Source organism: Pleurodeles waltl, chromosome 2_2, assembly GCF_031143425.1.
Source record: "Pleurodeles waltl isolate 20211129_DDA chromosome 2_2, aPleWal1.hap1.20221129, whole genome shotgun sequence".
In the NCBI taxonomy this organism is placed as follows: Eukaryota; Metazoa; Chordata; class Amphibia; order Caudata; family Salamandridae; genus Pleurodeles; species Pleurodeles waltl.
In genome coordinates, this window is record NC_090439.1 from 392,290,906 (window position 1) to 392,309,716 (window position 18,811).

The window sequence follows — 18,811 nt, forward strand, 5'->3', positions numbered from 1 at the left end:
ACTGTATCCCCAGTCCTCTTCTGTAGCATCTTTTCGACCGGACTGATCCCCATAGAGTAGCATAGGGCTCCTGATGCCGTACAATGCCTCTGCATCCAGCCACAACCGTTCTGCCTGGTGTGACCTGTTGGTGGTCCTGACCCTTGCCTAGTACTTACCTAAAGTCCACGAGATTGGCCTCGTAAGTCGCTGTACTGTACCTGATTTACCGCCTTTGATTTCCTCCATAGGATTTCATTGCAGCTTTCAGAAATTGCACTGTCTCGCTTTTTCAAAACTGTAAGCATTTTTTCTTGCATAACGTACTTACCATAACAATCTGATTCTGGTGCTAAAATATATATAAAGATACTTGTTATTTTTGTAAATTGGTGTGTATCTCCTTCTTGAGTCTTGTGTCTTATTTATTGACTGTGTGTATTTGCAAATTTCTCCCACTCTGTGTGCCTGCCCACACTGCCTCCTGATAGAGCTCTTTGGGATTCCATACTAAGCCCTATCCACTGATAAGGGAACCCCTGGTCTCTTTGCACTCGCATTTGGATAGATCATATAAAGAGCCAGCTTCCTTAAGCAAGTTATTTATAACACAAACAACATCTACAACAACCTGTGCTATCCTCCATGATGTTGTCTTCTTAGCTCTGTTTTTGCATGGTGAACAAATTGTTGTTTTGAGCAATGAAGAATGGCGTGAGTTATTGTAGTCGAGCCTGTGCCCAACTGCTTCATGTGAGCAATCCTCCCTCCTCCCTGATTGACCCCCTCGCAGGCAGCTAACTCTTGCTGTGCCTTTGGCTGTGTACAGCAGGGGTTGGTTGCAGGGCCTGCACACCATCACAGTGGTCAATCATCCCCCACTGTGCAAATGCTTTGAATGTGTGTAGCACATTTTTTCATTGACTAATTATTTTACTATATTTTGCAGTTAAAAAAATGTTTGATGGACTTTGCAATTTTTAGCAAAAATTTAGCTTTTTTGATATTCTTAAAATGGCTGCTGAATCGTGATTTTCATTTACATTTTTATTTTCATGCCTAAACGTTTTTAAGGGGGTTGTATGGTTCATTGTTTAGTATTCCTGGGTGCCCACCACCACTTGTCTATTTTTTTTTATTTTTTAAATATGGCCAGTTGCAAGAAGGCTGAAAAAAGATCTGAGCCTTTCTCCAGCCAGTCAAATTTGAGTGTTTACCCTTTCAAACTTACCAAGCAACTTTTTATGGGTCAATTCTTTTTATTAGAAGTCGCATAGAAAGGATCAGTGTACAGCTGTTCGCGTACAACCCAGTGGGTTCGGCAGCTTAATAGCTAGAGCAATGACTATATACTCAACTGGATGCTCTGTCCACATGGGTAGGCAGCATCATCCATGATGCAACTGTTCTCTCAAATATCCAGCCTCCCCCCCCTCCCCTTACTTCCCCCAAAAGAGTTTGTGACTTGCGCTATGGACAAACCATATAGGAGACCAGTCTACCCTTCGTGAGCAGGAGAAATGAGTTTATGTAGCCGACTCCGAGCCAGGGTCTTTCTGAGCAGGCAACAATGTTAATGGTTTCAAGTAGGTAGGGGAAAGTCAGTTTATTCAATTCTGTAGACAACATTTTTGTAAAGGGATCCCAGTCTGTAGCATAGTCCCTGGTCATTGTTCCAGAGAAAGTGACAGCCTCTCTATCCCCAGGATGAACCACAGTTTATGCAGCCATGACTTGTATTGGGGAGTTGTGGCAGTCCCCATTAGGGCCAAAATAACTTGGTGTGCCACTCCCAGTGCTAGCCCCATATGTCTGCCTCTACAGGAGTGCAGAGAAAATGTTAAAGGGTTAGGGAGACCGAGTATAGTATAGGCTGGGAAGCTGGGTATTGAGGTCATGAAGGCCCTGTTTAAGCCATCTAGCACCTGTTTCCAGAGCCGCAAGAGTTTGGGGCAGTGCCACAGTAAGTGAATCAATGTGCCAGTTGCCCTGCACCCCTTCCAGCATTCTTTTAGACATCCCAGCAGCCAAACTCCTATTCTAGCAGGGGTCAGGTACCAATACAATGCCAACTTGTATGCTCTCTCGGTACTAGAGATGCTGTGGGCAGTGTGTCTGGGCCTGTAATAAATATCTTCTCAGTCATTGTCAGACAAGGTCTGACCCATCTCCGCTTTCCAACCTCCCCTGTTCCGGCTTCTGGCCCGTGGTGTCCCCTCCGTGTAGGATGGTGTATCGTTCGGATATCAGGTGTTTGTCGGTGCGCTTAAGGATCAGTCATCACTCAAAGCGTGTTAATAGGCGCTCTGCATGCCGTCAGACTGTTGGGTGTAGCACCAAGTGTCTCACCTGCAGGTAAGGGACTTGGTCTGCTTCTGCAAGATTCTAGTCCTTTTTTAGCTGCTCAAAGGGAACAGTCCCCTGAGGGTCGAACTAGGCTCCAATCCCCTTGCATCCCTCTTCCTGCTAATGTCATTATTGTTCAGGTTGGAGTCTGGGAGTGAACTCCAAATTTTGCAGGATCAGTGACCTGGGTAAAGGTAAGGATGTCAGTCCTTGCTTTGTCACCACTGTTTCCCAGGTCTGGAACACATCCCGGGTCAGGGGAGAGGAGTAAGTCCCCAAGGCTCAGTGCTTTTTGGGAAGCCACAGTTCTTTCCAAATATCAGAGCCCACTATCGACTGGTCCACGAAGAGCCATTGTTTTTCCTTATGAAGTCTGCTTCATTCCACCAGGTATCGCAGCTGCGAGGCTTGGTATTAGCGCAACAGCAACGGGCAAGCCAGGCCTCCCTCAATGGAGGGTTGATATAGACGTTTCTTATGCAAGCGAGGTTTCTTACCTCCCCATATAAATCGATGAATAGTGGCATGTAACCAGCGTAGGGAATGCTTCGGAGGTTCGAGAGGCAGGGCCTGGAATATGTAGATGATTCTCAGGAGTGTAGTCATCTTAATGGTAGCGATTCTGCCGAACCACGAGAGACCTAGCTTATCCAACTCTGCTATATCTGTTCTGACTCGTCTGAACAAGTGTTCAAAATTTAAGTCAGTGGTGCATTGAAGTGATTGCGCCAATTAGAATCCCAGATAAGGAATATGGGAGGATGCCCATTTGAAAGGGAACAGTGCTCTAAGGACTTCAATGGTTTGCGGGGAAGCAGAGAGGTTTACCATAAGAGATTTCTCTGGGATAGTCGCCAAAGAGTTGTAACTCGGTCACCAGGCTCTGGAGCGAAGTAAAGGTGTTGGAGACAGCCAGGATCACATCCTCTGCATAAAGGCTGATGAGATAGTGGTCACCCCCAAACACAGCACCCATGATAGTAGGATGGGTGCAGAGGCGTTGAGCCAAAAGCTCCATGTAGAGGGCAAACAGGAGAGGGGTACAGGGGGCAACCCTGCCTTTTCACCACTCTATGTCAAAGGGTGTAGACTCTATTGACCCAAATGGTGGCCCTGGGGAAGATGTATATGCTCTTGATCCAATGGCGGAATCGGTCACCGAAGCCAAAATGTTTGTGGGTGTCGAGCAAGTATGGCCAGTGGACTAAATTGAATGCTTTTTCCACACCAAAAGAAAAGAGGAGAGCCTCTGTTTCGGAACGAGAAGCTTTGTCTAAAAGATGAGACATCTAGTGTTATCTCTGCTCCGGCATCCTGAGATAAACCCAGCCTGATCTTGGGAGATTAGACCCAGCATGTTCTGATTGAGGCGATGCTGTAGCTAGCACACCTGTGATCAATTTGCCATCAATGTTAAGGAGAGATATAGTGTGGGAAAGTACCATCTTGCCTGGCATGTTACCCCCATATTTCACTGTATACATGTTGTTTTAGTCTGTGTCACTGGGACCCTGCCAGGCAGGGCCCCAGTGCTCATAAGTATGTGCCCTGTATGTGTTCCCTGTGTGATGCCTAACTGTCTCACTGAGGCTCTGCTAACCAGAACCTCAGTGGTTATGCTCTCTCTGCTTTCCAAATTTGTCACTAACAGGCTAGTGACTAAATTTACCAATTCACATTGGCATACTGGTACACCCATATAATTCCCTAGTATATGGTACTGAGGTACCCAGGGTATTGGGGTTCCAGGAGATCCCTATGGGCTGCATCATTTCTTTTGCCACCCATAGGGAGCTCTGATAATTCTTACACAGGCCTGCCACTGCAGCCTGCGTGAAATAACGTCCACGTTATTTCACAGCCATTTACCACTGCACTTAAGTAACTTATAAGTCACCTATATGTCTAACCTTCACCTGGTGAAGGTTGGGTGCAAAGTTACTTAGTGTGTGGGCACCCTGGCACTAGCCAAGGTGCCCCCACATCGTTTAGGGCAAATTCCCCGGACTTTGTGAGTGCGGGGACACCATTACACGCGTGCACTGTACATAGGTCACTACCTATGTACAGCGTCACAATGGTAACTCCGAACATGGCCATGTAATATGTCTAAGATAATGGAATTGTCACCCCAATGCCATTCTGGCATTGGTGGGACAATTCCATGATCCCCCGGGTCTCTAGCATAGTACCCGGGTACTGCCAAACTGCCTTTCCTGGGTCTCCACTGCAGCTGCTGCCGCCAACCCCTCAGACAGGTTTCTGCCCTCCTGGGGTCCAGGCAGCCCTGGCCCAGGAAGGCAGAACAAAGGATTTGCTCTGAGAGAGGGTGTAACACCCTCTCCCTTTGGAAATAGGTGTGAAGGCTGGGGAGGAGTAGCCTCCCCCAGCCTCTGGAAATGCTTTGATGGGCACAGATGGTGCCCATCTCTGCATAAGCCAGTCTACACCGGTTCAGGGATCCCCCAGCCCTGCTCTGGCACGAAACTGGACAAAGGAAAGGGGAGTGACCACTCCCCTGACCTGCACCTCCCAGGGGAGGTGCCCAGAGCTCCTCCATTGTGTCTCAGACCTCTGCCATCTTGGAAACAGAGGTGTCTGTGGCACACTGGACTGCTGTGAGTTGCCAGTGCCAGCAGGTGACGTCAGAGGCTCCTTCTGATAGGCTCTTACCTCTCTTGGTAGCCAATCCTCCTTCCTTGGTAGCCAAACCTCCTTTTCTGGCTATTTAGGGTCTCTGCTTTGGGGAATTCTTCAGATAAAGAATGCAAGAGCTCACCAGAGTTCCTCTGCATCTCCCTCTTCACCTTCTGCCAAAGGATCAACCGCTGACTGCTCAGGACGCCTGCAAAACCGCAAGAAAGTAGCAAGACGACTACTAGCAACCTTGTATCACTTCATCCTGCCGGCTTTCTCGACTGTTTCCAGCGGGTGCATGCTCTGGGGGTAGCCTGCCTCCTCCCTGCACCAGGAGCTCTGAAGAAATCTCCTGTGGGTCGACGGAATCCTCCCCGTGCAACCGCAGGCACCAAAAGACTGCATCACTGGTCCTCTGGGTCCCCTCTCAGCACGACGAGCGTGGTCCCTGGAACTCAGCAACTCTGTCCAAGTGGCTCCCACAGTCCAGTGACTCTTCAGTTCAAGTTTGGTGGAGGTAAGTCCTTGCCTCCCCACGCTAGACTGCATTGCTGGGTACCACGTGATTTGCAGCTGCTCCGGCTCCTGTGCACTCTTCCAGAATTTCCTTCGTACACAGCCAAGCATGGGTCCCCGACACTCTAACCTGCAATGCACAACCTTCTGAGTTGTCCTCCGGCGTCGTAGGACTCCCTTTTGTGACTTCGCGTGGACTCCGGTTCACTCTTCTTCCAAGTGCCTGTTCAGGTACTTCTTCGAGTGCTGCCTGCTTCTGTGAGGGCTCCCTGACTTGCTGGGCGCCCCCTCTGTCTCCTCCTCCAAGTGGCGACATCCTGGTCCCTCCTGGGCCACAGCAGCACCCAAAAACCTCTACCGCGACCCTTGCAGCTCGCAAGGCTTGTTTGCGGTCTTTCTGCATGGGAACACCTCTGCAAGCTTCATTGTGACGTGGGACATCCGTCTTCCACAGGAGAAGTCCCTAGCTCTCATCTTTCTTGCAGAACTCCAAGCTTCTTCCATCCCGGGGCAGCTTCCTTGCACCCTCAGCTGGCATTTCCTGGGCTCCTGCCCACTCCCGACACTGTCGCGACTATTGGACTTGGTCCCCTTGTTTACAGGTACTCCGGTCCGGAAATCCACTGTTGTTGCATTGCTGGTGTTTGTTCTTCCTGCAGAATCCCCCTATCACGACTTCTGTGCTCTCTGGGGGTAGTAGGTGCACTTTACACCCCCACCTTTCAGGGTCTTTGGGTGGACTATTTTTCTAACCCTCACTGTTTTCTTCCAGTCCCAGCGACCCTCTACAAGCTCACATAGGTTTGGGGTTCATTCGTGGTTCGTATTCCACTTTTACAGTATATGGTTTGTGTTGCCCTTATACCTATGTGCTCCTATTGCAATCTACTGTAATTCTATACTGTTTGCATTACTTTTCTTGCTATTACTTAACTAATTTTGGTTTGTGTACATATATCTTGTGTGTATATCTTATCCTCATACTGAGGGTACTCACTGAGATACTTTTGGCATATTGTCATAAAAATAAAGTACCTTTATTTTTAGTACTTCTGTGTATTGTGTTTTCTTATGATATTGTGCATATGACACCAGTGGTATAGTAGGAGCTTTACATGTCTCCTAGTTCACCCTAAGCTGCTTTGCCATAGCTACCTTCTATCAGCCTAAGCTGCTAGAAACACCTCTTCTACACTAATAAGGGATAACTGGACCTGGCACAAGGTGTAAGTACCTCTGGAACCCACTACAAGCCATGCCAGCCTCCTACATATAGGTCTATAGGACCCACATAGCATGTGATCTTTGCCCGGTTTAGGAATACCTGCTATGGATGCCTCGCAACACAGAATCCGTGATGTTACACATGGTAGCAAAAGAGTTGAAAAGATTAGTGAAAATAGGGGCTATTTGAGGGTAGAATGATTTATGGAAAAGCGGATTGAAACCATCCGGGCCTGGGGACTACATGGTATTAAGCCGGGCTAAGGTGGAAATCGCCTCTTCCATCTGAATGGGTCGGTCAAGGGATTTGGCAGTGCGAGTAGGGAGCTTTGGGACCTGAAGGGTCGAGAGGTAGGTTGTGGGGTCAGCGCCCATTCCCAGGTCATTGGTGTACAGGGATTTGTAAAAGGTCCTGAATGTGTCTGTGATCTGTGTGTCCGAGTGTACTTCGACCACTCAGAACTGTTTGCTTGTGCCAGTAGTGCCAGAATGTTGCTTGGCTCGCAGGCAGTGCGCTTAGGGTTTACCAAATCTATTACCACCTAAATAGTACTCATGCTTCAGTCGGAGTAGCGTATGCTCTGCTCCATCGAGATCATATCTTTTAAGTTGTAGTTGCGCACGTTCTAGCTCCCTCCAAATTCGGGGTGCCCCCTTGTGCTTGTGGATTGTCTTGAGTTCCGAGACTGTCCATTCTAGTGCTAGCCTTTTATTTTTTTCTCTGCAAAGACACTTTTGGAGTCGAAGATGGCTATCCACTGCCCTTTCAGAACCAGCTTCAAAACCCCCCAGAGGGAAGATATGGCTATTTGCTCTGTCATTAGTCTACTCACAGTCTTTTATCACCTGTTTCAGGGCAGTGACATTTGTGGGAATTCAAAGTAAGTTATCTCTACCCACTCCGCACTAGCGTCTTAGATGGGTCATTGTGACGCACCTAGTCATTGTTAGGGGAGCATGGTCAGAAAGTGATCTCAGAGGGATGTCTGAGTACTGAGTTCAGAATTGTGGTGGCTAGGAAGTAATCAATCGGAACGTAAGTTTGGTGCGCTGCAGAGTAATAGGAGCTGTCTCTAGTGGTGGGGCGTAGGAGTCTCCACACATCAGTCAGTTTATAGTTGGACAGCCTGGAACGTCACCGGGGTGATAGAGCTCCGGTTTGGTCAAAGCATTGGGCAGATCTATCCATGATGTTGTCAATAACTAAATTGAAATCTCCCCTGACATTAAGACTCAACACCTGAATGTCCTGTGTCATCTAACTGCAGGTGACAAAAGCTGTGGCAGTAGAGGTGTAGAGCACTAGACCTCGGATCGGTGATTAATGGATGGGGTTACCTCTCAAATCAAGTTAGATGTGCCATATTGTTTCTGAAGGGGCTGACGGAAGAACGGTTGCCAGAACAAGAAAGAGAGAACTGTGACCAATCAACATATAATCATCTTCAATGATGGTCGAGTTTGGTGGGTGGGCTGTGGAATTCAGGCCAAGCAAGCAAAAAGGTCTTCTGGATCGCATCTCCAGAACAGGTATGTGGCTACTGGCTCCGCTCTCTGCGTGCCCCATCGCTGGTGCAAGCCCAACAGGGCAATCTGAAATCTCAAGTTATACTGCGTCCCTCAGCCCCGTCGCCACCACTGAAAAGTGTCTAAAGCAAGGATTCGCTCTCCTTGGTCATCGTGGCCGTATCCAGGTGGTCTTTGGTAGTGGAGATCTTGGTTCAACGCCATCTGATGTTCTTGCGGGCTGTGTTCGTGGGTAGACTCCCTGGGTCGGGTTGAGTGTTAGGGTCCTCAGTGTCAAATACTTTGCACCCTTCTTGCAGGGACCTAAGCTGCAAGTGGTTTCCATTGTGTTGGAAGATGATCCTGAAAGGTGGCTCCAGGAGTACACAATACCCGCAGTTCGTAAGTGCGTCGTGACTGGGTGAAACTCCTGCCGCTTCTGCAGAGCAATAGTGGACAAGTCCACTAGAGGACCAGGGTGTGATCTTGAAATTGTATTGGGTGTTTTCCTATAGCTTTCTGCAGGATCTCTTCTTTCAATTGGAAGTCGTGCACACAGGGGAGTATATCTGTGGGCGGTACTCCAGTCGTCCTGGGCTGACTCACCCAGTGAACTCAATCCAGTTTCAGCTCTTTATCGTCCTTGGCCTCCAGTATGGCAGAAAAGTGCTTTCATGTAGCTCTCAATGCCCGTCCCCTTTGCTTTTGTGGGGACTCCTCGGATGCTCACATTATTCCTTTGGGATCGGTTCTCTAAGTCTTCAGCATGTGTTTGAGGCTCAACATGCTGGTCTCGTAGTTGGAGGACCTCTTTCTGTAGCCATTTGACCTCCTCGTCTCTTCGTTTCACTCATCTCTACTGCAGACACTCCATCTCCTAATTCCTCTAGATCACGTGTGACCTCTATCAAATTTGCAGAAAGATCATTTTTCATGCTTGCAGGTCGTCTTTAAGCAAAGAGAAAAGAGCCTCTATGACGTCTTTACCCATTGCCATGAGGAAATGGCCTGCATCCTGTGGGGGCGAACTTGTGTTTTCAGTCGGCCCATGGGCTCTGTGAGCATCTCTTTGAGGGTGCGATCTGTTTTGGATTTGGTGCCCGTCATGATGGACGGGGGTCCACTTGAGGCAGTTCGTTGGAAGGTTGTGTGGGCATTTGGGCTGTCAATGTCTCGGGAAGAGGTGCTGCACACTAACAAATGGGTCTGGGCTTCCCCTCCTTACTCACGGGTCTCCTAATAGCAGCTTGAGGTGTTCAGGCCCCCTTCACTTCAGGGGGGAATCCAAAGGCCCTCCTGGAGTTCTTTAGAGGTACGCAGGTCCCGGAGGTGGCAAGCAGCAGGAAAGGAACGAAACCTGATCCTGCACCGCTAGAGCAGCACTACTCTTTGAGGGAGGTTGAAGGAGGCCAGCAGGTATCCAAGTGGCCTTCCGTGCTACTTGCCGTGAGCTGAAGGTGTACTGTCTTGGCTTGCGTCCCAGACCCCGTATACTCTGAAGAGTTCCTGGGGGCTTCCTGGTGTTGAGATCCTTCCAGGAAGGGGATCAGCATTGTGAGATAGTCCCCAGGGGGCGCCCAAGGTAGAAGAGCCCCTGTGACCATAAGCGGGGCCACGCTAAGTATCACTGCCAAGGGCCAGTGACCACTGTGGGTTGCATGCTGTTCTCTCCCACTCCTTAATCCCCCCCCCCCCCCCACCACCTCCTACACTGTCTGTACCTGGATATTGTGCCAATTCCAGGCCGGACCAGGCTGTGTCATTGTCTGTTGGGTTCCCGATATGGACCTCCAGACTCTCCTGATCTGCAAGACTGCTGCCGGTGAGGGGTCGGAGATATAGTGATGCTCCACGGGTCGCTCCTTAATTGGGGGTGCTTTGGCAGTGGGATGAGTTATAGCGAGAAGCTGCAGGGGTGGCTAGCACAGGTGAATGGCCGCCCACCCCGTGCCGGGTTGATTGCAGTTGTAGGCTGTGAGGCCTGCCCAGGTCATATGCAGCCCACCTGGTGCCCTCAATGGGCCTCCAGTCTCTCCCCCACATTCGGTGAGTGAATGTACTCTCTAGGCAGTGTGGCAGGACGACAGGGCCTGGGGAACCCAGTCCGCCCTCACCGTCGTTCTCCTATTTTTTTTTTTTTTTCTTTCAGTGCCCCACACACACTGCAGGAGGCTCAACGCTGGTAGGTCTCGGCCCTCTCGTTCTCCACTCAATGGCCAGTGCACACCGCTGTTTCCTGCAGCACTGAGTCCGTTTGTGGGTGGTAGTGTGTTTCAACTAGTCCATTTGGGGGAGGGGTCCCCCAATATTTTGCCGTCTGACCACTCCCCTCGCCGACAAATGCACCTCACTCTGCAACTCCCGTGGCCAGGCCACATGGTCCTGGGGGATGGGTATAAACCGGTCCCACTGGAGTATCTGGTGACAAACCAGACTTCTTGGTGCTGGGGGTCAGCGGAGGGCTCCCGGTAGATCAAATAGTCGGCGGAAAGGGTACTGTTAACAACTTTGATTGGGGCGGAGCTGGAGAGGAGAGAACAAAAAGTGCTTCTCAACAGTCTGCCATCTTGGCCAAACCCCCCTCCATCCCCCCCCCAGTAACTTTTTAATGGCTCATATCTTAAATTGCTACGTGGATTTACACGAAACCCATGAAAGCACACAAAGTCAATTCTGCTTAGAAGCCAAATTTGGCATAAATTCGTTCAGGAAATTCTGCTGTGGACACAATCAAAATTTCATCTCAGAGCTAAAATTAAGTGTTTTCCTTATATAGACCAAGCGAGTACAAATTTTAGCGCATATCTGTGGGTAAAAAATTATAGGCATATTCTTTTTAACTTAAAATGCAACAGAACCATAACTGTTGGTTCTGCTCAGGGGTGCAGAGCTAAGCAGAGAGGATACATTAGTTCTGCTGAAAAACACTCTAGGGCCCACTTCCAAGGATCCAGAACTGTGATGGCACCACTTGGCAGGGTACACTCACAGATGGCAGAGTCCAGGGGCAGGAGCAGAAGGGTTGGAAGCCTTTTGTGTCCTTGAGACTTCAGATCAGGAGGCCAGCCACCTTGCCCTTGGAGTCACTCTAGGTAGGAAAAATGTAGGTCCATTCCTTCTCACTCCCAGGCATACAGGCAGCAGGTTAGCACAGCAAAGCAAGAGCCCTACAGAGTGACAGTTCTTCAGCAACACAGCAGTCCTTCCTGGCAGGGTACCCATAGATCCAGAAGTGCACTGAAGTGGTGGTGTCTAAGGGCCAGTTCTTATATCCTGCAGGAGACTTCAAAGACATGCATTTGAAGTGCACAAATACCTTGCCCTCTCCGCCTTGGCTCCAGACTAACTACAGGGGTTATGCAGGCCTTTGTGTGGGGACAAGGCACGGCCTATTCAGGTGTAAGTGAGGCTAGGTCCAGCTCCTACGTCCCGTCTAGGCCAGGATGGCTCATAAAGTTACAGATGCCCCATCAAGGCACACCTAAGCTCCCATTGTGTGTGGCTGAAAAACCCAACTGACAACTACACCCAGTTATATGACCAAAGACAGGGGCAGGCACCTGTTGGCCAAGGTAAGAAATGGGAACTTTTTAAAAGTGGCATTTTTAGAATTGCAGTTTAAAATCCAGTTCCACCATAAATTCGGATTTTAAATTGTGATTTCAGAGACACTAAAATTCAATGGATTATGTCTCCCTAATTAGAAATTATGCTTATAAAGTATAATAAAGCAATTCCAATGTCAGCATGTGGGAGAGGTAGGTCTTACAGTGGCGAAAAACGTGTTTGAGTTTTTCACCACCAGTACATGTAAAACTAAAAAGTACGTGTCCTACCCTTTAAGTAAATCGCACCCTGCCCTTTGGGTTGTTCATGGCACACCCGAAGGGTGGCTTAGGTGTATTAAAAAGGAAGGTTTGAACTGTGGAAAGTTTATTTTGCCTGGTCGAAATGCCAGTTGAAAACTGCACACACTGGCTCTGCAGTGGCAGGCTTGAGACATGTTTAAAGAGCTACTTAATTGGGTGGGAAAATCAGTAATGCAGGCCCGCTAGTAGCATTTAATTTACAGGCCCTGGGCACAAGCAGTCCATTTTATTAGGGATTTAAAGTACATTAAATATGCTAATTGGGTATATGCCAGTGTTACCATGTTTTAGGGAAAGAGCACAAGCAATTTAGCACTGGTCAGCAGTGGTAAAGTGCGCAGAATCCTAAGGCCAGCAAAAAAGAAGTCAGCAAAAACTGGAGGTCTGAAGGCACAAAGTTAGGAGGATCCACACCATCTGGTTTAACACACCATTTTATGATATATAGTTGGAACTTGGGTATTTTTGCAGAGTCACCCCCAATTTGTTTTTGCCTTTATGCTGAACCCTGTTCTTGCTTACTATCAATCCCTGTGCAATTTACGTTTGCTGGTGCGCCTTCTTTCAACATGATAAAATTGGTATATACCTAATTGGCATATTTAACTTACCTATAAGTCCCAAGTATATGGTACTGTGGTATACCCTGGGCCTATAACTTAAATGCTACCAACTACAGTGACAATGTAAAGATGACTGCAGGCCTGCCAGATTTATTCTACAAATTAGACTTGTCAAAATACCTCTTTTGACAGATGTTTATAATTCAACCCTAAGAAAGCCTTAACTACCCATTAAGGTAGGGTGCATGTTTTTAAAAGTAGGACATATAAAGTTTCATTTTAAATGATCTTACAGTGACTGGCGCCTCTAAGATATTTTCACTGTTGCTGGATTAGGTGTTTCATAGGAAAACATTGGATATAATATTATTATGTTTAAGAGTTATCTTCTGCCTAGAAAACAAATATTTATTTTTGGGACTTTTTTACATATTTACAAGTCCCCTTCACCTGTGAAGTTGAATTTGTAATATATATTTTGGAAAGATGACTTTTAAAAAGTCACCTTTTTCCTGTGTGAAATCCCTAGGAGCTAAATCTACATTTTGCTCTCTCTTGTACCAGCCAGTAATTAGCATTTCAGTGGGGCGAATGAGGTGTGAATGTGCTCCCAGGACAGGGACAAAAGGCCTGGGGTGTGGAACTGCAGTCTGAGACTTTACAAGAGCCAAGAAGGTTGGACCTGCTGTTCCTTTTGTACCCAGGACAAAGAAGTGGACTCCAAGAGTCATAAGGTTGTCCTCCTGTTAAAGCTACTGGTACACTACAAGTTACAAGTAAGTGCCCACTGGCAACCCAGCCCTCCTGTTGGCCACTGCCTTCCATCCGGCGAGTCTCTAAAAGCTTCCCCATAATTCCTGGGGGGGTGTTATAAGTGTGGTGGATTGGTTCTTAAATGGCTAAAGTCGGAAGGTAAAATCTTTGACCATGACAAACATGGCTTGTGTTTCTGATTTTCGCTCCATTGCAGTTTGCGTCAGATGAGGCCTAGGTCTTGTTGTGGCACCACCATTGATTATCATTGGCACATTGGCCTTTTTGATGCTATTGCTACTATAGACTTTAAAATTCCTTATCTCTGGGTCCTCTTATTGTTTTTTTGTCACTTTAGTGTATTTTTTTATTTTTATTAAAGTTTACGCTATTTTTTAAATTCATTATGGGATTGTTGTTGTTTTGCATTTAAACTTTATTACTGGTTTAGTGGAGCAAAAGTACTTTGTATATTGCCTTAAATTAATCTGTCCCCTCTGTGCCATAGCTACCAGGGTTGAGCCCAGATTAATTTAGTGATTTTGAGTGTTAAACCTGACAAGGATTGTGATTATTACTTTAGGTGAGTACGTACCCTCTTAAGCAAAGAAACCATATTTGTACATATATAGTAGGCAGTTTTTCCCATTGTGGAGTGTGCAGATGGGCCGTTGTTTGAGAGGTGAAGCCACAAGTATGTCCTGTTGGTAATAAATAGCGTATCGTTCAGAGTGGATCTATCTACATGCATGATTTATGCCTTTCTCTTTTTTAATGTGCAGAAAAGATATGCAACCTTGTCCAGAAACAAGGGTTTAAACCTGTGCATCGACATAGAATCACAGTAACTAAGGTTTGTGACAATGGCCCAAGTTATCTTCTGCCAACTGATTCTAAAATGGAATCTATGAGACAATAAGAATTGTTTTTACAAGTCAGTTAATACGTTCTGTGGTCATAATTTGGAATATGTCATTTTTACTGTCATGATGAATTAGCGAAACTGTTTTAAGTATACTTGTTCCAAATACTGTTATTAAGCCGTAATTATTTTTACATGTTTTTGTGTGTATTATAGGGTACGTAACAGGTTGAGAGGTTCGTAAATGCCACTAGAATTCCAAGCTGGGATAATAAAACAATATTAATTTTACCCATTATGTAATTTCTTTGACATGTTTAGTTTGGGGTATGTATATGTTTCCTCCAAATGGGTAAATGTTTATTGAGTATAGTAAGTGAAGTAGTGGAGGTATACGTATAAGCCTGTGTGCAGTAAACAGCAGAGAGCAATGCCTAATTATGTATTTAGGATTGTAGTTTTATCAGAAAACACCGTGTTATAAAATAATCTGTCTGTAAAAGTGCGTGATTGTTGAAGCTATTCTCTTCAGTGTATAGCTGAATATTGGCACTGATTGGAATGAGAATGCTTAGGTTTTGTTTACCTTTCAGGAATAGATTGTTGATAAAATAATAAGCGGTTGTCCGGGCCAGTGGAATTATTGGAATCTGTTGCTGCAATGCTTCACGGATAATTATGGGTTTACCACATTTTACACATAATTTGCAACATAATGTAGATTTAAAAAAAAAATCTTGTTTCTTGATTAAATAAATCAAAATATTGCCAAGAATGTTTTGCATAATGTTGCATAATTAGCATTTTTTGCTGCATAATTTAGAATACTTGGTGCATTATTTCGTCCTCAATCACCTAATAACCCTAGTGACCCAGACAGTGGTAAAGAACAGCATAGTGGTTTGGGGGTTGCCATTATTATGATTAAACCATTATTTCACAAGAATCCGTAAATTCACGGGTCTCTATGGATTATGGGTTTTTGTGACCCTTACAGTTTGTTTATTAAAGGCACCCAAACATGTTGTTTATATTTGTGGGGAAGTTCATGATTCACCAGAAGCAAAGCCTGGAGTGAGTCATGAGGCTCCTTTCCACCCACGACAATATTAATAAGTAGCATACAATACTCTGCTCAACTGTGCATATGGTTTATGCCGTGGCATTTTTTCACCGTACTTGTTTTATCAAATGTATTTAATTAAATGTATGCAGCAAAGTAAAATCGCACTTGCGATGTCATGACTTTTAGGAAAGTTGTTTCCATATGTAAAGTAATTGTTGCATGCAATCCGTCAGGTATTATGGGAAAGGGATGTTGCGACGATTGCAGTTTGAATTTGTAACTGTAATAGTATCTTTTATGTTTTGTTGCCAGATAATGTTTCCCAGAACTCTTCTGTATCCTATGGACCAGAAGCACAAGCTGTTCCTAATTCTCAGAATCCATCCCCTGGAAGTAGTTGTAGTCCTCGCCCTTCTGTGATTGGGCGAACAGGACAAAGACTGAGAGGCGACGGCCAGGATTGGGATGATGCGTCTTCCAGGTTAGTCATAATCAATCAATCAATCACTGCATTTGTAAAGCGCGCTACATACCCGTGAGGGTCTCAAGGCGCTGGGGAGGGGGGGGGGTGCTACTGGTCGAAGAGCCAGGTCTTGAGGAGTCTTCTGAAGGCCAGCAGGTCATGGGTCTGTCGTAGGATGGTGGGGAGAGTGTTCCAGGTTTTGGCGGCGAGGTAGGAGAAGGATCTGCCACTGGCGGTGGTTTTTCGGATGCGGGGGACTGTGGCGAGGGCAAGGTTGGCTGAGCGGAGGCTTCGGGTGGGGGTGTGGAAGCTGAGTCGGTTGTTGAGGTAGGTGGGTCCGGTGTTGTGCAGTGCTTTGTGTGCGTGGATCAGGAGCACACAAAGCACTGCACAACACCGATAATGATTGTTGGTACAAAGATAGGCACATTTATATTTGCATGCAGCTGGGTTTGTGTGTGGAGGTATGCACAGTCACTTGTTTTAAGCGACTTGGAGAACCTTTTTTCAATATTGTTTTAGTGGGAACTGCAGTCAGAACTCAAACGTATTTATGTGAAGTAAATGTATGTCTACATTTGCACTTAAGAATGCTACCTAGCCCTTCAAATAGTTTGCAGAGTGAATTTGGAAAGGTACTTACAGCCTCTGTCTCACTTCTAGTCATGTTTTTTTTATTTTTCCTTTTTTTGCATTAATTGGTTAGCATCACTACTTTTCCATTGGCCCATGCGTTGAGGGGACATATGGCCTGCTGTAGGAAAGTCCTCCTTTTTGCCTTGGTCACCCCCAAACTTTATGGACAAATACTGCTGGTTACTGACTCTTGGCTGTGCCCTGGGTACTGCTACCAGTCCCAGGGCCAGTGCTCTGTGTAAAATGGATATTCAAATTAGGCTAATTATAATTGGCAGTATCAACCTACCTATAAGTCCCTAGTATATGGAAGGGCATGTAGGTTTAGGGACCCCAGCATAGGTAGTGCACCCATAGGTTCACTGCTGAGGTGCCCGGTGTCATTTAATAGGCAGGCCTGCCTTGCTGGCTGCTTTTAAACTAAAGTTACATGCATATTCGATTTAGGAATTAAACATACTTTCAAAGTCTTAATCTACCTTATTTTTACATACAGGTCACCATCAAGGTGTGTTCTAAGTCCCCCCAGGTTTGGGTGCAGTGTAACTATAAGCAGTGATGTTATAAAAGATTTGATAAGCCCTGGTGAAGAAAAATAGCCAAATACGTTTTTCGCTCATTGTAGTGAATAGGCTCTATAGACTAAAATTGGAGAGACTTTATTTTAATTAATAAAGTCTAAAAAAGAAGCTAAATATGTCAACGTTGGTATCAAAAATATTGTTAGAATAAATCCAACAACTTGTCATTGTTGAATTTCATATAACTACTTGAGGGAAAGAGTTTTAGAACTCTACCTGAAAGTTGCCAACTTCAGCTCTTCTCTGATTGGCCAGCCTCTGGCAGTCTGCCAGGCTGCCTTGAGGTATGAAGTGGCCTGGGCTGAAGACAAAGGAAGTGTCTCGGGGAGGAGATCTGCCTCAGCAGATTGTGAAGCAGGGTTTTGGGAAGAGCAGCCCTCTGGCCTTCAACGGAGGGAAGAACATTTGGAGCCTCCCAGGATCTCCTCCATTTCCTGCAAACCCAGACAACCAGGCCCCCCCTTGATTAGAAGGGGTGTGTTAAGAATTTTAGCCACACCAGTGGGTTACCTGAGGCAGACCTAACCTCCAGAATTCAGTTTCAACCATTTTGGATTTTTAAAGAATGTTGCTCCCTGGGATTGATTTTTTTTTTTTCTACAATTCCCAGAAAGTGGTCATCCAATAGGGCAGTGGCCTACCTGTGATTGGACAGTTGCCCCCCTCCCCCTCTGCTTTTCACCCCAGGAGCAAGGATTAATTTGGCAGAGCTGCACCCACACCTCCGATCCCTACATGGAACAAGAACAGTAGAAGAGGACTGCCCTGCTGGACCCCTGACCAGCACCTGGCAATGCACTCTGAAGGACTGCACCAGCTGCACACCTGGGCTTCACCACAAAAAAAGACTTTGCCTAGCTTCAACTGGTTGAAGAAGGGACTTTGTTTGCTACAGGTGAAAAATAGCCAACCAGAGTCCCCTGCATCAAATCCTTAAGGAACTGACCAGCTGACCACTGTCCAGTGGTCATTTTGGAGTTTGAGCCTGGTGCAGGGTGAGCTGTGGACTCCTAAAGGACCTTCAAAGACCTTCTGGAAGAAGATCCCGAAGTTTAGAGAAGATTGGAGAACTTTTTGTAAAAAGCTCCATAAAGGAACCGATCGCTGTGGTGAGTCAAGCCGGCTTACCTCGTCCAGCTAAAAAGCTCCAGAGCCCCATAGTTCCAGGATTTCACCGGGGGCTCCTGGAAAGGCAATCAGAATTTCTGCGCAGCATATCCGAGGAGGGCTTCAGGGATGTTGGATCCAGAATAAACTTCGGCCCGAACGAAAATGTCCATCCTGAAAAAGTCCAAAGGTAGAATTCTTTACCTAGGTCTCCTGCAATGCGAATCCGAAGAGGGCTCCAGGGAGGTCAGATCGGATTGATGACTTTGTCCTGGTGAGAAAAATCTTCAAGAAAAGAAGGGAAACTTTTGACTGATGACTCCCGCTTGCTGTTACCGAGCAGGGCTCCATTGCGGTCAACCTTATGCTTTGACTTTGCCCTGGTCGAGGTGCGACCAGATATCCCCAATGGTGCTTTTAGTTTCTATGTGCTAAAAAAACATTAATTCTTTAAAAATTCATATCTCCAGTTCCCCTTATCTGATTTTATTCATTTTTGTGTCAACTTAAAGATAGGAAATATTTGTATCTTTTATACACTGGTTTTAGATTTTTAAACTGTTTCTTGTGTTCTATTTTATTACTGTTTTGTGATATTTGAATGCTTTACACTTTTTGTCTCCTAAGTTAAACATTGTTACTCATTGCCAGGCTAACAAGGCTTGAGCTGGAGTTAATTTATTGAGACCTAACTGGACCTAGT

The 18,811-nt window shown here is 46.3% G+C and overlaps 1 protein-coding gene across 2 annotated transcripts in view; it reads left to right on the plus strand.

Moving 5' to 3' along the window:
• Positions 1 to 18,811, plus strand: part of RTTN (rotatin) — a 978,768-nt gene that overhangs the window by 168,548 nt on the left and 791,409 nt on the right. For both annotated transcript variants that reach the window (XM_069219896.1, XM_069219897.1), the window contains exon 8: positions 15,634 to 15,802. In XM_069219896.1, coding sequence (XP_069075997.1) covers positions 15,634 to 15,802 — 169 coding nt within the window. The remainder of the gene's footprint in view (positions 1 to 15,633; positions 15,803 to 18,811) is intronic.